The 22481-nt window shown below is 43.7% G+C and overlaps 1 protein-coding gene across 1 annotated transcript; it reads right to left on the bottom strand.

The window, feature by feature from the left end:
• Nucleotides 1-765: 765 nt before the first annotated feature.
• Nucleotides 766-22457, bottom strand: MAU2 (MAU2 sister chromatid cohesion factor; the record flags this gene model as incomplete). The annotated part of the gene is made up of 18 exons (XM_066340098.1): nucleotides 21891-22457; nucleotides 21658-21675; nucleotides 21378-21443; nucleotides 19823-19918; nucleotides 18773-18867; nucleotides 17673-17700; nucleotides 16637-16792; nucleotides 13997-14143; nucleotides 12153-12243; nucleotides 10898-11001; nucleotides 9321-9398; nucleotides 7910-7975; nucleotides 6618-6701; nucleotides 5416-5465; nucleotides 5025-5102; nucleotides 4110-4221; nucleotides 2478-2568; nucleotides 766-930 (listed from the first exon to the last, which is right to left on the bottom strand). Coding segments are annotated over exons 1-18 (1945 nt in total), but the record flags the coding sequence as incomplete, so codon positions are not given.
• Nucleotides 22458-22481: the final 24 nt, after the last annotated feature.

The following is a 22481-nucleotide window of genomic DNA, read 5'->3' as shown; positions in this document are numbered from 1 at the left end:
TCCCAGGGAAAAATGGGTAAAAATTCCCTCAGGGTCGTAAATTCCCAGGAAAACCCTCCCACATTCCCAAATTCCCAAATTTTAATCCTAATCCTGCCGGGATTTGGTTTTTCAAGGCTTTTTTTTGGGAATTTCAAAGCCAAAATTCCCTGAGGATCACAAATTTTAAGGTGAGAAAATCCAATTTTGGGGCGAGAAAATTCAATTTTGAAGGGGAAAATCCAATTTTGAAGCAGGAAAAATGCCCCTGGAGACAAATCCCAACCCCGTGCCCCCAAAGAGGGGATTTTCCCCTGGGAAATGGGAATTTGGGGATTTTGGGGGGAGTTTTTGGAGGATTTTTGAGGGGAATTTTGGGAGGAATTTTGAGGGGATTTTTGGGAGGATTTTGGAGGAATTTTGGGGTGATTTTGGAGGAATTTTGGGGGAAATTTTTTTGGATTTTGGGGGGAATTTTGAGGGGATTTTGGGAGGATTTTTGGGGGGATTTTGGGATGATTTAGAGGGGATTTTGGGATGATTTTGAGGGGATTTTGGGATGATTTTGAGGGGATTTTGGGATGATTTTGAGGGGATTTTGGGATGATTTTGAGGGGATTTTGGGATGATTTTGAGGGGATTTTGGGATGATTTTGAGGGGATTTTGGGATGATTTTGAGGGGATTTTTGGGATGATTTTGAGGGGATTTTGGGATGATTTTGAGGGGATTTTTGGGATGATTTTGAGGGGATTTTTGGGATGATTTTGAGGGGATTTTTGGGATGATTTTGGGATGATTTTGGGGGATTTTGGGGCTCTCACCGTGATCAGGTTGTGCTCGGGGAGGCTGCAGGCCTCGATGTGATCCTGCAGCAGCTGCTGGGAGAAATTCTGGTGCATCTGGGCGGCCTCATGGGCGTCCATGGCATTGCCACAGGCCTTGTTCAGGTCTGCAAAACAGCCCAAATCAGCCCAAAACGGCCCAAAATACAGCCCAAATCAGCCCAAAATACAGCCCAAAACACAGCCCAAAATACAGCCCAAAATACAGCCCAAAACAGCCCAAAACACAGCCCAAATCAGCCCAAAATACAGCCCAAAACACAGCCCAAATCAGCCCAAATCAGCCCAAAACACAGCCCAAATCAGCCCAAAATACAGCCCAAAACACAGCCCAAATCAGCCCAAATCAGCCCAAAACACAGCCCAAATCAGCCCAAAATACAGCCCAAATCAGCCCAAAATACAGCCCAAATCAGCCCAAAATACAGCCCAAATCAGCCCAAAACACAGCCCAAATCAGCCCAAAATACAGCCCAAAATACAGCCCAAAACAGCCCAAAACAGCCCAAAACACAGCCCAAATCACAGCCCAAATCACAGCCCAAATCAGCCCAAATACAGCCCAAAACACAGCCCAAAACACAGCCCAAAATACAGCCCAAATACAGCCCAAATACAGCCCAAAATACAGCCCAAAATACAGCCCAAAATACAGCCCAAAACACAGCCCAAATCAGCCCAAAATACAGCCCAAAATACAGCCCAAAACAGCCCAAAATACTGCCCAAAATACAGCCCAAAACAGCCCAAAACAATCCCAACATGCAGCCCAAAAATCCCAAAATTCAGGTCAAAATATCTCAAAATTCAGCCCCCAAAATCCCAACATTCAGGTCAAAAACCCCTCAAAATTCGGCCCAAAAAATCTCAAAATTCAGCCCAAAAATCTCAAATTTGGGCCCAAAACAATCCCAACATTCAGCCCCAAAAATCCCAAAATTCAGCCCCCAAAAATTCCAGAATTCAGATTTCCCCAGAGCTGCCCATTCCCACCCTCGGGATCAGCTCCAGGTTTTCCCTGCAATTCCCATTTCCTTTCCCTGCCATTCCCAGATTTTTCCCCCATAATTCCCAGATTTTTTCCCCATAATTCCCAGATTTTTCCACTGCAATCCCCATTTTTTCCCCCATAATCCCATTTTTTCCCCTGTAATCCCCATTTTTCCCCTCCAATTCCCGGATTTTTCCCCCTACAATCCCCAGATTTTTTCCCTCTGCCATTCCCATTTTTCCCCTCCATTCCCATATTTTTGGGTGGATATTCCCATGGATTTTGGGTTACCCCTGAGCAGGGCAGATGACCAGAGCTGCACGGACATGTCGGGATCAGCTCCACATTTCCCCTGCCATTCCCATTTCCTTCCCCTACAATTCCCAGATTTTTCCCCCATAATTCCCAGATTTTTCCACTGCAATCCCCATTTTTTTCCCCCATAATTCCCAGATTTTCCCCCCTGAAATCCCCATTTTTCCCCCTCCAATTCCCGAATTTTTCCCCTGTAATCCCCATTTTTCCCCCTCCAATTCCCGGATTTTTCCCCCTACAATCCCCAGATTTTTTCCCTCTGCCATTCCCATTTTTCCCCTCCATTCCCATATTTTCCCCTCCATTCCCATATTTTTTGGGGCCATATTCCCATATTTTTTGGGTTACCCCTGAGCAGGGCAGATGACCAGAGCTGCACGGACATGTCGGGGATTTTGCTGGCCAGCTGCATGGCCGGCACCACCATGTTATTGCTTTCCTGTAAAATAAAATAAAATAAAATAAAATAAATTGGGAAAAAATCAAATAAATGGGAATTTGGGAATTTTTTTTTTTTTGTCTTTTTTTTGGTAGGGATTGATTGGGAAAAAAAACCAGGGAATTCGGGGTGGGAATCAAATCTCAAAGTTCTGGGGAATTCTTTGGGATTGTAGGGAATCCTGATTTTCCCAAAAATTCCCTGGAATTTAAAGGAATCAAGTCCCAGAATCCCCAAAAATTCTCAGAGATTTCAGGGAATCCAATCTCAGCATTCTGTGGAATTCCCTGGGATTTCAGGCAATCAAATCCCAAATTTCCCAAGAATTCCCTGGAATTTAAAGGAATCAAATCCCCAAAATTCCCAAGGATTTCCTGGGATTCAAAGGAAGAAAATCCCAAAGATTCCTTGGGAGCTAGAAGGGAATAACAGTGCCAAGAATTCCTCAGGAATCCAGGGAATCAAATCCCAACATTCCCAAGGATTCCCTGGGATTGCAGGGAATCAAATCCCAAAATTCTGTGGAATTCCCTGAGATTTCAAGGAAATAAAATCCCCCAAAATCCTGAAGATTCTTTGGTGTGGAAGGGAATCAAATCCCCAAATTCCCAAGGATTTCAGGGAATAAAAATCCTCATTTTCCCTGGGATTTCAGGGAATAAAATCCCAAAATTCCCAAGGATTCCCTGGGATTTCAGGGAATAACCAGATGGGACATCCCAAAACTCCGTCCTGGGAATTCTGGATTGGGAATCAAATCCCATTTTCCACCTTTTTTTTTTTTTTTTTTTTTTTCTTTTTTCCCCAGGAATTAACACCTGGATCCTTCCCAGACCTGAAATTCCTGAAATTCCTAAAATTCCACAGAAATCCCAGGGCAGGAGGAAGGAAATCCATATTTTGGATGTGACAACGCGTAAAAAACGGCTTTAAAAATTCCCAGTTTTTCTGCCCCTATCCCGATTTTCTCAGGGATTTTTATGGGAATTTTTCTGGGATTTTTATGGGATTTTTTGGGGATTTTTTTCTGGGATTCCCATGGGATTTTTGGTTACCCTGTGGTTGCCCAGCACATAGAAAATGTGCCCCAACAGGTCAAAAAATCCCATTTTTTCTGCCCCTATCCCGATTTTCTCGGGGATTTTTATGGGATTTTTTCGGGGATTTTTATGGGATTTTTTCTGGGATTTCTGTGGGGATTCCTGTGGGATTTTTGGTTACCCTGGGGTTGTCCAGCACATAGAAGATGTGCCCCAACAGGTCAAAAATCCCATTTTTTCTGCCCCTATCCCAATTGTCTTTGGGATTTTTATGGGAATTTTTCTGGGATTTTCTCTGGGATTTTTATGGGATTTCCTGTGGGATTTTTGGTTACCCTGTGGTTGTCCAGCACATAGAAAATGTGGCCCAGGAGGTCAAAAATCCCATTTTTTCTGCCCCTATCCCAATTGTCTTCAGGATTTTCGTGGGGATTTTTCTGGGATTTTTCTGGGATTTTTATGGGATCTTTTTCTGGGATTTTTTCTGGGATTTTTGGTTACCCTGTGGTTGCCCAGCACGTAGAAGATGTGCCCCAGCAGCACCAGGGAACACGCTGTCAGACGGTTCAGATCCTCGGCGTTGGACATCTTCAGAGTCTCCCGCAAAAAACGCCTGAAAAAAACCCCAAAAACCCCCCAAAAAACCCCCAAAATGAATCCATTTGGGATTTTGGAGAGCTCCCAGAAAAACTGGGATCATTTCTGGGCTGGGAGTTGGGATCAGGGGGTGGAAATCCAGGGAATTGTTGGGTTTTTCTCTGGGGAGGGGGAGAGGGGACAGGCAATTTTCCTCCACGGTTTGCCCAGATTTTTCTGCTTTGCCCCCAGTTTTTCCCAAAATTTCCCCCAATTTTTCACTAAATTTCCCCCAATTTTTCCCTGTTTTTCCCCACATTTCCCCTAATTTTCCCCACATTTTCCCAATTTTTCCACTCATTTTTCCCACATTTTATCTGATTTTCCCTTGTTTTTCCCCAATTTTCCCCCGAATTTTCCCCCATTCTCTTGCATTTTTTCCCACATTTTCCCCACATTTTTCCTGCTTTTTTCCCCTCATTTTTCTCCAATTTTTCCCCAATTTCCCCCACATTTTCTCCAATTTTTTCCCTTGTTTTCCCCATTTTCTCCTCATTTTCTCCCGTATTTTCCCCACATTTTCTCATTTTTTCCCACATTTTCCCCCATATTTTTCTCCATTTTTTCCCCAAATTTTTCCACATTTTCCCCCCTTTTTCTTCTCCTTTTTTCTCCACATTTTCCCTTTATTTTCCCCCACATTTTCCTCAAATTTTGCCTTGTTTTTCCCCATTTTCCCCCCATTTTCCCCCAAATTTTCCCACATTTTCCCCTACATTTTCCCCAATTTTCCCCAATTTTTCCCCAATTTTCCCCCAGTTTTCCCAGCTCTGGACTCACTTGGCCTCGTTGTACCTCCCCTGGAAGAAGGAGAAGAGCCCTCGGATGTAAAAGGCTGCAGCCCTCAGACAGTGGGAACTGGGGAAATTCCAAATCAAAACCTCATTTTATTCCAAATTCCAAATTTAAAACCCCATTTTAGTCAAAATTCCAAATAAAAACCCCATTTTATTCCAAATTCCAAATTAAAAAACCCCATTTAATTCAAAATTCCAATTCAAATTCCTGAAAATTCCACCCCAAAATCCAATTTCTGACCAAAATATTCCATTTAAACCCCTCAGAATTAAATTGGGAATTTTTTCCCTCTTTATTTTATTCCAAATGTGTCGTTTCCATCCCCTAATTTGTGGGATTTGTGGGATTTATGGGATTTGTTGGGATTTCTCACCTCACTGGGAAGTTGTGGTCAGGATTTATCCTTTCCAATAAACTGTAAAGCTGCAAAATGAGAAAACAAAATTATCATGGGGAAAAAATTGATTTTTCCAAGGAAAAAATCCACATCAAACCAATAAAATCCCACCCAAATTTCCCCTAAAATTCATCCCAAAATTGGGAATTTTGGGGCTCAAAAAAATCAAGTTTTAATCCTGAATTTCCTCCAATTCCAGAGGATTTCTTGGATAAAAAACTCCTATTCCAAGCTAAAACTGGCAGCTGCTGGGTCTGATGTGGATTGGAGGGATTAAAATCAGGATTTAATTCAAGGATTTGCAATTTTTAGATTTTTTTTTTCCCAAATTTTGGGGAATAAACCAGGAAAACTCGGGAGGAAAATCCCTCATTTGGATTTTTGTGGTTTTGTTTGGGTTATTCCTGTGAGTGCAGGAAATTCCTGGAGATGGGAAAATGATGGAAAAAATGGTGGAAAAAAATGGTGGGAAAAATGGAAAAAAAGGTGGGAAATGGTGGGAAATGATGGAAAATGGATGGGAAATGATGGAAAAAAGGATGGGAAAAAGGATGGGAAAAAGGATGGGAAAAAGGATGGGAAAAAGGATGGGAAAAAGGATGGGAAAAAATGATGGAAAATGGGTGGAGAATGGTGGAAAATGGATAGAAAATGATGGAAAATGGATGGGGGAAATGGTGGGGAACATGATGGGAAAATGGTGGGAAAATGGATTGGAAAATGGATTGGAAAATTTCCCAGAAAAGTGGAATTTCTCATTCTGCTGATGAAGGAGCTGCTGCCAGACAAAACCTGGATGACAAAACCACCCAAAAAACCACAAACCCTGGGAATTTTTTGCCCAAAAAAGTGGAATTTCTCATTCCCCTGATTAAAGAGCTGCTGCCAGACATACCCTGGATGATAAAACCACTTGGGAAAACCCAAATCCTGGGAATTTTCTCCCAAAAAAAGTGGAATTTCTCATTCCCCTGATGAAAGTCTTGCTGCCAAACAAAACCTGGATGACAAAACCACTTGGGAAAACCCAAACCCTGGGAATTCTGTGCCCAGAAATGAGGATTTTTCACCCCTCTGATGAAGGAGCTGCTGCCAGTAAAACCCTGGATGACAGAATTCCCAGAAAACCCCAAACCCTGGGAATTTGTCCCCAGAAATGAGGATTTTTCACCGCTGACCTCCTGGTGCCTGTTGCCCTCGCGGATGTAGACGCTGGCCAGGTTGGTGACAATGAAGGCCCACAGCTCCTGGTGGGTGGTCAGCTGCAGAAGGAAAGAAAATAAAAATTAAAGAAGAAGTCCAAATAGTTCAGGATTTTGGTTATTTCCCCCTTATAAAAAATCTCAGCTAAAAAAAATCCAAATTTCAGAAAAAAATTAAGGCCAAATATTTCAGGATTTGTTCAATTCTCTCCTCAAAAAAAAAACCCAAACCCCAAAAATCTCAGCTAAAAAATATCCAAATTTCAGGTCGTCAGCTGGTAAAGGAATAAAAAATAATAGGCCCAAATAGTTCCGGATTCGTTAATTTTTCTTCAAAAAAAAAAAAACCCCAAAAAACAAACCCCAAAAGTCTCCCCTAAAAAAAAAGTCAAAAAGGCCAAATATTTCAAGATTTGTTCATTTCTCCCCTCAAAAAAAAAAAAAACAAACCCCAAACCCCCAAAAATCTCAGCTAAAAAAATTCCAAATTTCAGGTCGTCAGCTGGAAAAGGAATAAAAAAAAATTAAGGCCAAATATTTCAGGATTTGTTCATTTTTCCTCAAAAAACCCCAAAAAACAACCCCCCAAAATCTCAGTTAAAACAATCAAAAAGCCCAAATATTTCAGGATTTGTTCATTTCTCCCCTCAAAAAAACCCAAAAAAAAACCCAGCAAAAAAAAATAAAATCACCAATTGATATTTTCATTCCTCCCCAAAAAAAACCCCACCAAAATCCCAGCTAAAAAAATTGATATTTTAACATTTTAATATTCTAATATTCTAATAATATTCTAATATTCTAATCCTCACTCTGATTTTAAAAAACCTCATTAATAAAGGAGGGAATTAAGGAAATTTTCCACTCCAAGTTTCATTCCCCACCAAAAAAAAAAAACCCACCAAAATCCCAGTTAAAAAAATTGAATATTTTAATATTCCAATATTTTAATATTCCAATATTCTAATATTCTAAATCCTCTCTCTGATTTTAAAAAAAATCATTAATAAAGGAGGGAATGAAGGAAATTTTCCACTCCAAATTTCATTCCCCAAAAAAAACCTCACCAAAATCCCCACTAAAAAATTTGAATATTTTAATATTTTAATATTCCAATATTTTAATATTCCAATATTCTAATATTCTAAATCCTCACTCTGATTAAAAAAAAAATCATTAATAAAGGAGGTAATGAAGGAAATTTTCCACTCCAATTTCCCCTTTGTGTTTTCCAGAGGCAAATTTGGGAATAAAATGGATTTTCTCACCCTCAGGGCCGTGGTGAACTGTGCCTCTGCATTGTCCATGCAGTTCACAGAGATGCAGTAAAGCCCCTGTAAAAGAGAAAAAAAATATTAATTTATATGGATTTTTATTGAGGGGAATGAAGGTTTAAATATTCCCAAATCCATGGAAATGTTGGGAGAAAAGGGGCTGAAGTGTGAGGGAAAAAAGAGATGGATTTCTGCAAAATGAGCTTGGAAAATGGATTGTTCACGGGGGAAAATATTGATTTAGGTAAAAATTTATTGCTTAAAATGATGGGAATTTAGAGTTTTAGAGAAAAGTTCTTGGACAATTTCCAAGTGAGTTATCAAAAAATATTAATTTTTAAAATGATGGGAAATTCAGAATTTTATAGAAAAGTTCTTGGACAATTTACAAATGAGTTATCAAAAAATATTCATTTTTAAAATGATGGGAAATTTAGAATTTTAGAGAAAAATTTTTGCACAATTCCCAAATGAATTATCAAAAAATATTCATTTTTAAAATGATGGGAAATTTAGAGTTTTAGAGAAAAGTTCTTGGACAATTTCCAAATGAGTTATCAAAAAATATTCATTCTTAAAATGATGGGAAATTCAGAATTTTATAGAAAAGTTCTTGGACAATTTCCAAATGAGTTATCAAAAAATATTCATTCTTAAAAATCATGGAAAATTCAGAATTCTCTAGAAAAGTTCTTGCACAATTTCCAAATAAATTATCAAAAAATATTAATTCTTAAAATGATGGGAAATTCAGAATTTTAGAGAAAAGTTCTTGGACAATTTCCAAATGAGTTATCAAAAAATATTCATTCTTAAAATGATGGGAAATTCAGAATTTTAGAGAAAAGTTCTTGCACAATTCCCACATTAATTTAGGTTAAAAAATTCTTAATTAAAATGATGGAAAATTCAGAATTTTCTATAAGAACTTTTCCACAATTCCCAATATTTAGCTAAAATTTAGCTAAAAAAATTCTTTCTTAGAATCATGGAAAAATCAGCACAGAAAATTGGGAATTTTTTATTTTTCTCTCCAACAAAACCAAGAATTTTCTACACAGAAAATTGGGAATTTTTTAATTTCTTTGCTCTCCAAGAAAAACAAGAATTTTCTGCACAGAAAACTGGGAAATTTTTATTTTTCCTCCAACAAAAAACCAAGAATTTTCTGCACAGAAAATTGGGAATTTTTTACTTTTCCTCCAACAAAAAACCAAGAATTTTCTGCAGCAACTTGGGATAAAGTGAGAAGTGTCCCCCCAAACCACCCAAATCCTGGAATTCTTTTTTTCCAAAGGATTTCAAACCAGGAAGAAGCTTCTTTCAGCATTTGGATGATGCAGATTTTGGAATTTTCCCCTCTGGAATTCCTGTGGGCTGCAGAATTCCCAAAAATGCCACTCACCAGCAGGGTGTGGAGCTGGGCAGCGTGGTTGGAGAAGAGCCTGGGGGATTGTTGGCACAGCTGGCACACCTGGGAAATCTGGGGAAACACCAAAATTCCTCATTTTGGGGAGAAAAGACACCAGAATTCCTGATTTGGGGAGAAAATACACCAAAATTCCTGAGCTGGGAAAATCTGGGAATAAAACACACCAAAATTCCTGATTTGGGATAAAACACACCAAAATTCCTGAGCTGGGAAAATCTGGGGATAAAAACACACCAAAATTCCTCATTTTGGGGAATTAAAACACACCAAAATTCCTGAGCTGGGAAAATCTGGGGATAAAACCACCAAAATTCCTCATTTGGGGAGAAAACACACCGAAATTCCTGATTTGGGGAGAAAATACACCAGAATTCCTGATTTGGGAAATAAAACACACCAAAATTCCTGATTTGGGATAAAACACACCAAAATTCCTGATTTAGGGATAAAATACACCAAAATTCCTGATTTGGGAAATAAAACACACCAAAATTCCTGATTTGGGATAAAACACACCAAAATTCCTGATTTAGGGATAAAATACACCAAAATTCCTGAGCTGGGAAAATCGGGGGATAAAAACACCAAAATTCCTGATTTGGGATAAAATATAGCAAAATTCCTGATTTTGGGATAAAACACACCAAAATTCCTGATTTGGGGATACTATTGATTATCCCATGGGAAACAGCCTGGAATTCCCAAAGGAAAGTGCAAATTTAATCAATTATTGATTATCCCATGGGAATCAGAATTCCCAAAGGAAGATACCAATCCAATCAATTATTGATTATCCCATGGGAATCAGAATTCCCAAAGGAAAGTGCCAATCCAATCAATTATTGATTATCCCATGGGAATCAGAATTCCCAAAGGAAGCTGCCAATCCAATCAATTATTGATTATCCCATGGGAATCAGAATTCCCAAAGGAAAGTGCAAATTTAATCAATTATTGATTATCCCATGGGAATCAGAATTCCCAATGGAAGATACCAATCCAATCAATTATTGATTATCCCATGGGGATCTTATTGATTATCCCATGGGAATCAACCTGGAATTCCGTCCAGGAAGGTGCAAATTTAATTAATTATTGATTATCCCATGGGAATCAGAATTCCCAAAGGAAGATACCAAACCAATCAATTATTGATTATCCCATGGGAATCAGAATTCCCAAAGGAAAGTGCCAATCCAATCAATTATTGATTATCCCAGGGGAATCAGAATTCCCAAAGGAAGATGCCAATCCAATCAATTATTGATTATCCCATGGGAATCAGAATTCCCAAAGGAAGATGCCAATCCAATCAATTATTGATTATCCCATGGGAATCAGAATTCCCAAAGGAAGCTGCCAATCCAATCAATCCCTGATCAGCCCCTGATCAATCCCTGATCAATCACTATTTAAGAAGAGCCCCCGTGGTGCCTCACCCAGGAATAACCCAGGAATTCCCCCTGAGCCCCCAAACTGCAATTCCCCGGGTTCAGGGGCTGCTCCTGGCAGGTTCTGGCCTGATTTGGGAATTTGGGAATCCGGGTTACCTCCTGCAGGGCCGTGGCCTTGTGGCCTGTCACCAGCCTGCACATGATGATGTGCTCCAGCAGGATCACCTGGAAGGAGGACAGGATGGGGCTGCAGTCCAGCACTGGGGAGAGGAGAGGGATTCCATCAGGGGTTTTAGGGAGTGGTTTCAGTTTCATTAAAAAAAACCCAAAAAAAAACCAAAAAAAAAACAAAAAAAAACCCAAAAAAAAAAAAAAAAAAAAAAAACCCAAAAAACTCTCAAAACCTCCAAAAATCCTCCCCCAAAATCACCAAGAAACAAACAAAACAACCCCCCAAAATCCCCAAAAAGCAAACAAAAAATCCCCCAAACCCAAAAAAATCCTCCCCCAAAATCACCAAAAAACAAACAAAAAAATCCCCCAAAACTCCCCAAAAATGCTCCCCCAAAATCACCAAAACACAAACAAAAAAATCCCCCCAAAATCACCAAAAAACCAAAGAAAAAACAAACCAAAAAAACCCCAATAAACCCCCTCCTCCAAAAACCCCCAAAATACCAAAAAAACCAAACAAACTCCCTCACAAAAAAAAAAAACCCAACCAACCCAAACAAAACCCAAAACCAACCCAAAAACCCAACCAAAAGTTTGATTTTTTACACTCCAAAGCCCCACCCAGCCCCAAACCCAGGGGTTTTCTCTCTTTTACCCTCAGGGCGCCCAACAGCTCAACAGAGCCACGGGTCGGGCTTAAATAGGCACTAAAAACTGCAGTTTTACTGGAATTCCCTGGATTTTTCCCTGCAATTTTCCTGGATTTTCCCTGTAATTTTCCTTGGATTTTCCCTGCATTTTCCCTGCATTTTCCCTGGAATTTTCCCGGATTTTTCCCTGCATTTTCCCCCTGGAATTTCCCCTGTAATTTCCCTGTAATTTCCCCTAGAATTTCCCCTGGATTTTTCCCCTGGAATTTTCCCCTGGAATTTTCCCCTGGAATTTTCCCCTGGAATTTTCCCCTGGAATTTTCCCCTGGAATTTTTCCTGCATTTTCCCCTGGAATTTTCCCCTGGAATTTCCCCTGGAATTTCCCCTGGAATTTCCCCTGGAATTTTCCCAGGAATTTCCCTGGATTTTACCTGGAATTTTCCCTGGATTTTCCCCTTCATTTTCCCCTGGATTTTCCCCTGGATTTTCCTGGAATTCTCCCTGGATTTTCCCTTGAATTCCCCTGAAATTTTCTCTGTATTTCCCCTGGAATTCCCCTGTAATTCCCCTGGAATTCCCCCCTTACTTTTCAGCTTCTCCAGCTGCATGAGCGCTTTGTCCGTGTATTTCTGGGCCTTCTCCAGGTACCCTGCCTGCATGGAATGCATCACTGTCACCTGCAGGGACACACAGGGTCAGCACCTGAGCCTGGGGACGGTCTGCAGCAGCCCCACGACGCTGGCAGGGGCATTCATTCTTAATTAATTCCAATTCCCAGCCTGGAATTCCTCAAATCCACCGTTTTTTTAATGATATTTAAGATGATTTGCACCAAATCCTTCAGCAATTCCAAAGTTCAATTCTCTTCGTGTTGGTAAAATTAAGCCAAAGTGGCTCTGATTTGTACAAATTCTCACCCAATTGAAATATTAATTCACAAATTAATTAGTTAATTCTTAATTAATTCCAATTTCCAGCCTAGAATTCCTCAAATCCACCATTTTTTAAATTATATTTAAGGTTATTTGCGCCAAGAAATGGAGCAAAATCCTTCAGCAATTCCAAAGTTCAACTCTCTTCATTGTACAAATACCTCCATTTTACTCGATGGAGATAATGATTCACCAATTAATTAATGAATTCTTAATTAATTCCATTTCCCATCCTGGAATTCCTCAAATCCCCAATTTTTTAAGCATATTTGAGGGTTGGAATCATCTGCAAGAAATGGAGCAAAATCCTTCAGCAATTCCAAAGTTCAACTCTCTTCATTTTGATAAAATTAAGCCAAAGTGGCTCTGATTTGTACAAATACCTCCAGTTTCACTCGATGGAGATATTGATTCACCAATTAATTAGTTAATTTTTAATTAATTCCAATTCCCAGCCTAGAATCACTCCATGGATGCTGAGGGGAAAAACAGCACAATGAAATGACAAAATTCAGCCAAAGCTGCTCTGATCTGTATAAATAACTCCATTTCCAATTGAGGCAGGTCTTAATTAATAAATTATCAATTAATTAATTAATTAACCCCCATTTCCAGCCTGGAATCTCCTCACACACTGAACATCACCCCACGGGCACTGAGGGAAAAACCAGCACAAAGAAATGATAAAATTGAGCCAAAACAGCTCTGATCTGTCCAAATAACTCCATTTCCGATTGAGGAGGGCCCCAATTAATAAATTAATTAACAAACTAATTAATAATCAATTCATTAACCCCCATTTCCAGCCTGGAATCTCCTCACACACAGAGTGTCACCCCATGGATGCTGAGGGAAAAACCAGCACAAAGAAATGACAAAATTCAGCCAAAGCGGCTCTGATGTGTCCAAATAACTCCATTTCCAATTGAGGAGGGCCCCAATTAATAAATTAATTAACAAACTAATTAATAATTAATTCATTAACCCCCATTCCCAGCCTGGAATCTCCTCACACACTGAACATCACCCCACGGGCGCTGAGGAAAAAACAGCACAAAGAAATGACAAAATTGAGCCAAAACAGCTCTGATCTGTCCAAATAACTCCATTTCCAATTGAGGCAGGTCCTCATTAATAAATTAATTAACAAAATAATTAATAACCAATTCATTAACCCCCATTTCCAGCCTGGAATCTCCTCACACACTGAACATCACCCCACAGGTGCTGAGGGAAAAACCAGCACAAAGAAATGATAAAATTGAGCCAAAACAGCTCTGATCTGTCCAAATAACTCCATTTCCAATTGAGGCAGGTCCTCATTAATAAATTAATTAACAAACTAATTAATAATCAATTCATTAACCCCCATTCCCAGCCTGGAATCTCCTCACACACCGAGCAATCACCACAACCCAACCCCAGCCCCATCCTTGCCGGCCTGGAGCGTTCATTAACCCTCATTAATTAGCGGCCAGCGCTAACGAGGAGCTCTCACCAGGTAGACCAGCACACACATGTGCTCCTTGGGCAGCCAGTGGAAGAGGTCAGCAGGATTGCTGGGCAGGATCTCGTCGTCGTGCAGCGTGGAGATGGTCTGGATGCACTGCTGCAGCTGCTTCAGGCACGGCTTCACGCTCTTCACCTGCCAGGGAGACATTCCAGGGAATTCTTTACATTCCACAGAAATCCACCCCCCAAGGGATTGGGAATTCAGCTATTTAAAGAGTTTGGGGTGGCTTCACGCTCTTCACCTGCCAGGGACACATTCCCAATGGGAATTCCTTACATTCCTGCTCCTGGGGTGGTTTGGGATAGGGGAATTCACTTCCCAAGGGATTGGGAATTCAGGTATTTAAGGGTTGGTTTAGAGTTTGGGGTTGGGTACGGCTTCACGCTCTTCACCTGCCAGGGAGACATTCCCAATGGAATTATTTACATCTCACAGAAATCCACTCCCCAAGGGATTGGGAATTCAGCTATTTAGGGGTTGGTTCAGAATTTGGGGTGGCTTCACACTCCTCACCTGGGCAGGTAAAGCATTCCCAACCCTTCACCTGCCAGGGAGACATTCCCAATGGGAATTCCTCACATTCCTGCTGCTGGGGTGGTCTGGGAGAGGGGAATTCACTCCTCAAGGGATTGGGAATTCAGGTATTTCAGGGTTGTTTTAGAGTTTGGGGTGGCTTCATGCCCTTCACCTGCCAGGGAGACATTCCCAATGGAATTATTTACATCTCACAGAAATCCACTTTCCAAGGGATTGGGAATTCAGGTATTTAGGGGTTGGTTCAGAATTTGGGGTGGCTTCACACTCCTCACCTGGGCAGGTAAAGCATTCCCAACCCTTCACCTGCCAGGGAGACATTCCCAATGGGAATTCCTCACATTCCTGCTGCTGGGGTGGTCTGGGAGAGGGGAATTCACTCCTCAAGGGATTGGGAATTCAGGTATTTAGGGGATGGTTCAGAGTTTGGGGTGGCTTCACGCTCTTCACCTGGGCAGAGAGATATTCCCAATGGGAATTCTTTACATTCCTGCTCCTGGGATGGTTTGGGAGAGAGGAAACCACTTCCCAAGGGATTGGGAATTCAGGTATTTAGGGGATGGTTCAGAGTTTGGGGTGGCTTCACACTCCTCACCTGCCAGGGAGACATTCCCAATGGAATTCCTCACATTCCCAGGGGTGGTTTGGGACAGGGGAATTCACTCCCCAAGGGATTGGGAATTCAGCTATTTAAGGGCTGGTTTAGAGTTTGGGGTGGCTTCACGCTCTTCACCTGCCAGGGAGACATTCCCAATGGGAATTCTTTACATTCCCACTGCTGGGATGGTTTGGGAGAGGGGAAACAACTCCCCAGGGGATTGGGAATTCAGCTATTTAGGGGTTGGTTCAGAGATTTGTGTCGTTTCACACTCCTCACCTGCCCAGGTAAACCATTCCCAGGGGGAATTGCTCACATTCCCAGGACTGGGATGGTTTGGGAGAGGGAAATTCACTCCTCAAGGGATCGGGAATTCAGGTATTTGAGGGTTGGTTCAGAGTTTGGGGTGGCTTCACACTCTTCACCTGCCATGGGAGACATTCCCAATGGGAATTCTTTACATTCCTGCTCCTGGGAAGCTCTGGGAGAGGGGAATTCACTCCACAAAGAGTTGGGAATTCAGGTATTTTAGGGGATGGTTCAGAATTTGGGGTGGCTTCACATTCCTCACCCGGGCAGGTAAAGCATTCCCAGGGGAATGGCATTCCCAGCATCCAGGTGATGTGTGACCTGCAGCACCAGGCACAAGACCCTCAGGGATTCCTTTGGGATAGGATTGCCCTTCCAGTTCTCCAAAAAAACTCCTCAGGAGTGATTTTTTTTAGGGAATCTCCCCATCCCAGTGCCCCAGGTGGAAGGTGGGACCTACCTGTCCAGCATCCAGGTAATGTGTGACCTGCAGCACCAGGCACAAGACCCTCAGGGACTCTTTCTGGATGGGGTTGCCCTTCCAATTCTCCAAAAACCCCCTCAGGAGTGATTTTTTTTGGGAATTTCCCTATCTCAGACCCCCAGGTGAATGATAACACAAACCTGTCCAGCATCCAGGTAATGTGTGACCTGCAGCACCAGGAAGCAGGGATTCCTTTGGGATGGGACTGCCCTCCCAGTTCTCAAAAAAAACCCTCAGGAGTGATTTTTTAGGGAATTTCCCTATCCCAAAACCCCAGTGGATGGGATTACCCTGCCAGCTCTCTAAAACCCCCCTCAGAAGTGATTTTTTAGGGAATTTCCCTATCCCAGAGTCCCAGGAGGAAATATGGGACCTACCTGTCCAGCATCCAGGTGATGTGTGACCTGCAGCACCAGGAAGCAGGGATTCCTTTGGGATGGGATTACCCTTCCAATTCTCCAAAAACCCCCTCAGAAGTGATTTTTTTTAGGGAATCTCCCCATCCCACAGCCCCAGGAGGAAACATGGGACCTACCTGTCCAGCATCCAGGTGATGTGTGACCTGCAGCACCAGGAACAAGAACCCCAGGGGCTCTTTCTGGATGGGATTGCCCTTCCAATTCTCCAAAAACCCCCTCAGGAGTGATTTTTTTAGGGAATCTCCCCATCCCAGAGCCCCAGGAGGAAACATGGGACCTACCTGTCCAGCATCCAGGTAATGTGTGACCTGCAGCACCAGGAAGAAGACCCTCAGGGACTCTTTCTGGATGGGGTTGCCCTGCCAGTTCTCCACGATCTGCCCACACAGCGTCAGCAGTGGGTGAACCTCCTGCAGCTTCCTCTCCATCAGCAGCAGCTGCAAGGCCCAAAGGGGAGAATTCCCGGGGTTTTTTTTGGGATAAAAGCTCAGGGAATGGTGATTTTATCCCTGGGATGGGTTAAAAGGCAGCTTGGAGCAGGCTGGGGGGTGGGAGGTTCAGCCAAAACATTCCAGGGGTTCTCTAATTCCATGGGTTCTCTAATTCCATGGGTTCTTTAAATCCTATGTTTTCTAATTCCTAGACTCTTTAATTCCACAGATTAATTCCATGGGTTCTGTAATTCCAGTATTTCTAGTTCCATGGTTCCTTTAATTCCAGTATTTTCTTATTTCAGGGTTCTCTAATTCCATGGATTCTCTAGTTCCAGTAATTTCTAAGTCCATGGATCCTTTAATTCCAGTATTTTCTCATTTCAGGAGTCTCTAATTCCATGGATTCTTTAATTCTGGTATTTTCTAATCCCAAAACTCTTTAATTCCACAGATTAATTCCATGGGTTCTGTAATTCCAGTATTTCTAATTCCATGGATATTTTATTCCATGGATTCTCTAATTCCATGGATCCTTTAATTCCATGGATTCTCTAATTCCACAAATCTCCTAATTCCATGGATTCTTTAATTCCAGGATTTTCTATTTCCAGGGATTTTCTAATTCCCTGGATCCTCCAATCCCAGGAATTAGGACTGGAATATTCACCTGATTCCCACACCCCTCTCACCTCAGCAGCTTTTCCACCCTCAAAAGCTCCAGGGAAAATTTGTAATGATCCTTTTATTTTTTTCCCAGGGGAAAAAAAAAAATCAGGAGAAAAAATTCAATTTTATCCATAAGGATAAACCCATCCCCCAAATCCTCAGGAATTTACAGTTAAACAGGAAATAAAAAGTATTTAAAAAACAATTTCCAACTCACCATCCCCTTGCTGAGCAGAAAGAGGGCTCTGCAATGGAAGAAAACAAAGATCAATTCCAAAAGGAATGACTTGAGTCACAAAATAAAATACACCAAAAAAACCACAAAAAAACCAAAAAAAACCGAAAAAAACCAAAACACCCCAAAAGCAAACAAACAAAAAACACCAGGAAAAAATAAAAATTCATCTTTTTCTCCCTCTAAAAACAGGGGAAAAGGAGAATTAAGGGAGCTGATAGAGGAATTCCCAGGGAACTCAAGGAGGAAATCCCAGGGAACTCAAGGAAGAAATTCCAGGGAGTTCAGGGATGAAACCCCAGGGAATTCGGGGATGAAATCTCAAGAATTTAGGGAGGAAATCCCAGGGATTCCAGTAGAAAATTCCAGGGAATTCGGGGATGAAACCCCAGGAATTTGAGGAAGAAATCGCAGGGAATCCCATCAGAACCCCAGGAATCCCAGCAGGACCCCAGGAACCCCAGGAGAACCCCAGGAATTCCAGCAGAACCCCAGGAATCCAGCAGAACCCCAGGAATCCCATCAGGACCCCAGGAGAAGCCCAGGAATCCAGCAGAACCCCAGGAATCCCAGGAGAACCCCAGGAATCCCAGCAGAACCCCAGGAGAAGCCCAGGAATTCCAGCAGAACCCCAGGAATCCCAGCAGAACCCCAGGAGAACCCCAGGAATTCCAGCAGAACCCCAGGAATCCCAGCAGAACCCCAGGAGAACCCCAGGAATTCCAGCAGAACCCCAGGAGAACCCCAGGAATTCCAGCAGAACCCCAGGAATCCCAGCAGAACCCCAGGAGAACCCCAGGAATTCCAGCAGAACCCCAGGAATCCAGCAGAACCCCAGGAATTCCAGGAGAACCCCAGGAGAACCCCAGGAACCCTACCAGAACCCCAGGAATCCCAGCAAAACCCCAGAAACCCCAGCAGAACCCCAGGAGAAGCCCAGGAGAACCCCAGGAACCCCAGGAGAAGCCCAGGAGAACCCCAGGAACCCCAGGAGAAGCCCAGGAGAACCCCAGGAATCCATCAGAACCCCAGGAGAACCCCAGGAACCCCAGGAGAACCCCAGCAGGACCCCGTCCCCGTACCTGGTGTACTCGGAGCCCACCACACGCGCGTACTCGGCCCCCACGCCCAGCAGGTCACAGGCCGACACCAAATCCTTCTCCAGGGTGTGCAGTTGCTGAAAACAGAAAAAAAAATTCCATAAAAACTCAGCTTTTTGCTCCAGGAATCCCAAAAAAATCTCATTATCCCCGGATTTACAAATTCCTGCTCCTCAAAGGGGTTTTCCAGCCGTTTCCCAAAGAAATCCGTGGGATTTGTCTGAGCCCAGAAGGAGTTTTTTGGGTTTTTTTTCCTTTTAAATTATTATTAATGAGGAATTGGTTAAAAATTAGAGGCAGATCCTGCAAAGGGTGAGAATCCAGCACTGATCAGATCCCAAAAAATCCAGGGGTTGTCTCACTGGAAAGAGGAGCCTCCAAGGTGTGCTCCTAAATTTTATTCTGGTCCCAAATTTTGTCCTGGTCCCAAATTTTTGTCCTGGTCCCAAATTCAAGTGAGAATTCAGGAAGAAGAGAATGAGCTCCAAGGAAATGGGAAATCAGGGAAAAGCTCCAAGGAGAGGAAAAGCTTCTGAGTGCTCAGGATGAACTCCTGGGAAATCAAACATTCCTCAATTCCTGAGAAATTAGAAATCGAAATTAAATATTTTTAATTTATAAATACGTTGGGGCATATTCCAGCTCAGGAAAAACGATTTTCCTTGGATTCTTTTTCCCTAATTAAACACAAAACATCAACACTCCCATCCCAGCAGGATCTGCTCTCCCTGCAAGCCCCAAAATGGGATTTTTTTACTCCATCCTTGGAATTCCAGGTCCCCAATTCCCACAGAATGATCCTGGCTGATTCCCTGATCCAACCCAAAGCCTCCCAACACCAATTCCAACCAAGATTTGCCTTTTTTTTTCTCCTTTAACACCAAATTTATAGTGGATAAATAAATAAAAAAAATCCATTAAAACCAGTTTTTTAAGGACTAATAAAATGAGATGTTTCCACGCGGTTTTTAATGGGAATAAAGGATTTTTCCAGGGTTTTTTCCCCCTGGAATTGCTGCTCCAAGGACTCACAGCCAGCTGGAAGAGCAGCCTGCAGTGCCAGTAGGGAGTCTGCTGGGAGATCTGGATGGCTTTTCTCAGCAGGGGCTTGGCCGTGTCCACGGAATTCTGCAACCAAAAAAACCCCAAAATCAACACAAATCCAGGATCCTGGAATTCCCCAGCTCAGAAATTCCTTGGATAATCATGCTCAGCTCTCCAGGAAGGGCTGGGAGTGAGGTAGCAAAGTGTTGGAGGCAATAAAAATAAAAATAAAACAGGAAAAGTTTGGGGCTTTTATGAACGCCCAAAGTGGGGTTGGATGGGATTGGAGAAATTTGGGGATTTGGGGACAACACAAATCTAGGATCGTGGAATTCCCCAGCCTGGAAATTCCTTGGATAATCACCCTGAGCCCTTTAGGGAGGGTTGGGAGTGAGGGAGCAAAGTGCTGGAGAAAATAAAAATAACAAAAAGGGAAAAGTCTCACACTTCTATGAATGCTCAAGATAGGGTTGGAGAAATTTGGGGATTTTGGGACAACACAAATCTGGGATCCTGGAATTCCCCAGCCTGGAAATTCCTTGGATAATCACCCTGAGCCCTTTGGAGAGGGTTGGGAGTGAGGGATTGAAGTCTTATAGTCAATGAAAATAAAAATAAAAATAAAACAGGAAAAGTTTTGAGTTTCTATGAATGCCCAAGGTGGGGTTGGAGAAATTTTGGGATTTGGGGATTTTGGAATAACACAAATCCGGGATCCTGGAATTCCCCAGCCCAGAAATTCCTTGGATAATCACCCTGAGCCCTTTGGGGAGGGTTGGGAGTGAGGGAGCAAAGCATTAAAAGCAATTAAAAATTTAAACACTGGGAAAAGTCTGGGGCTTCCAGGAACATCCAACCTGGGGCTGGGTGAGAGTGGAGAAATTCTGGGATTTTGGGAGGTGGCAGGGTGGGATTGGATGGGATTGTCCCAACCCAAACCATTCCAGGATGATCAAGATTTAAAACCCCAAGGAATGATTCTGGAGGAAAACCAACAAAGAACTGAACAGAAACTCCCAAATGATCCAACTGGAGATTCCAAATAAAAGAGCCCAAAATGTGGAAATGAAAATTTTGGACAAGGAATAGTTTCCCAGTTTTCTGTCTGGAGGGGATTTGGGGATGGAATTCCTCCTGGAAGGGCAGCATGGGGCTGGGACAGAATTCCCAGAGCTGCTGGAGCTGCCCCATCCCTGGAATTGTCCAGGTTGGATTAACCTGGGATAAGGGAAAGTGTCCTGGATGATCCTTCAGGTCTTTTTTATCCCCAAATCACTTCAGAATTCCAAAACCCTGAGGAACATCCTGAATTTCCCTCCTCCTAAAATCAGCATTTATTTAATAACGTTTAAAAAAATTTTCTTTGACCAAGCAAAAATCCTTTGGTGGTGGGAAACCCTCGGTGCAATTCCAACCAAAACTTCCTCAAAAAGGAAGGGAAAAAAAGCCTCTCATCCCAGAAAAGTGGTTTTTAAGAGGAATATCCCACTCCAAACCCGAACTGAGGAGGGCCCAGAGGGGTTTTGGAGAGGGTTTCTCTCACCTCCTGGCAGTAGAGCTCCGACAGCAAACTGGCTGCCTCAAACTTCACATCTTCAAACTGCGGGATCTGGGGGACCCGGGGTCAAGGCAACAACAGAATCTGGGTGGGGAAACAGCAGCAAAACCCCTCCGAAAACCCCCTCAGGAAAATGGTGCTGCGAGGAGATTGAAGGTCCCTTCCAACGCGCTGAAGCGGATTTAAACACTCCCATTCCCCACCCCCAGGCCTTCGAAGGCGTTTCGGGAGTTTCCTCGGAGGCTGCATCTCGGGGAAAGGATACCTGCTGCGATATCAGCCACTGCAAGAGAACACACAGCGGCGTTGGGCGGGCGTTAAACCCCACCAGAACCGCCCTGAGCCCTCCCGGCTGCTCCCCTCCTCCAGCCGCCGGCACCCCCCGACCCTTCCCCTTCCCCTTTCCCCGGTCACCCCCACCGCGGCCGAGCTTTCCTCCGTGCGCCGGCACCTCCCGCTTCCCCTCGCCGAGCCCCCGAGGCCACGGCCGCGGCTCACCGCCTTCTCCAGGTGCCCGCGGGCCTGGTCGCCGTTGCGGGTGTGGTGGTAGAGGACGGAGCCGAGCTGGAGGTGCGTGCGGGCCTCCATGCGCGCCGGGGGTTTGCGGGGCAGCACGGCCTGCAGGCAGTGCACGCACAGCCTCACCTTGGGCGGGCTGGACGTGCGGAAATGTTCGGCCAGGCCCAGCAGCGCCAGGTACCACGACTCGCCCGCGGCCGCGCCGCCGCCCGACCCCGAGCCCGGCGCGGGCCCGGCCCCGCCGCCGCCGCCTCCGGCAGCTCCGCCGCCTCCTCCCGCACCACCCGCGGCTCCCGCCGCTTCCCCGGAGCCGCTCCCGCCGCCTCCCGCCGGTTGCGGCGGCTGCTGAGGCGGCGGCGGCTGCTGAGGGGCGGCCGCGCCCGCCGCCACCGCCGCCATCTTGGGGCCGCCGACAACACCGCCGCGAGCCGAGGGGCACGACGGGAATTGGAGTCCCGCCGCCCGGGGCGCCCGGGGGAGATGGGAGTTGTAGTCCGGCCTTTTATACGGAAAGAATGCCGCGCCAACCGGGGAACCGCCGTAGCGGCGGAGCCGCCAGAGCGGGGTGGT

The sequence above is a fragment of the Sylvia atricapilla genome, unplaced genomic scaffold (genome assembly GCF_009819655.1).
Source record: "Sylvia atricapilla isolate bSylAtr1 unplaced genomic scaffold, bSylAtr1.pri scaffold_105_arrow_ctg1, whole genome shotgun sequence".
NCBI lineage: Eukaryota > Metazoa > Chordata > Aves > Passeriformes > Sylviidae > Sylvia > Sylvia atricapilla.
This window is presented reverse-complemented; position numbering and strand designations above follow the sequence as displayed.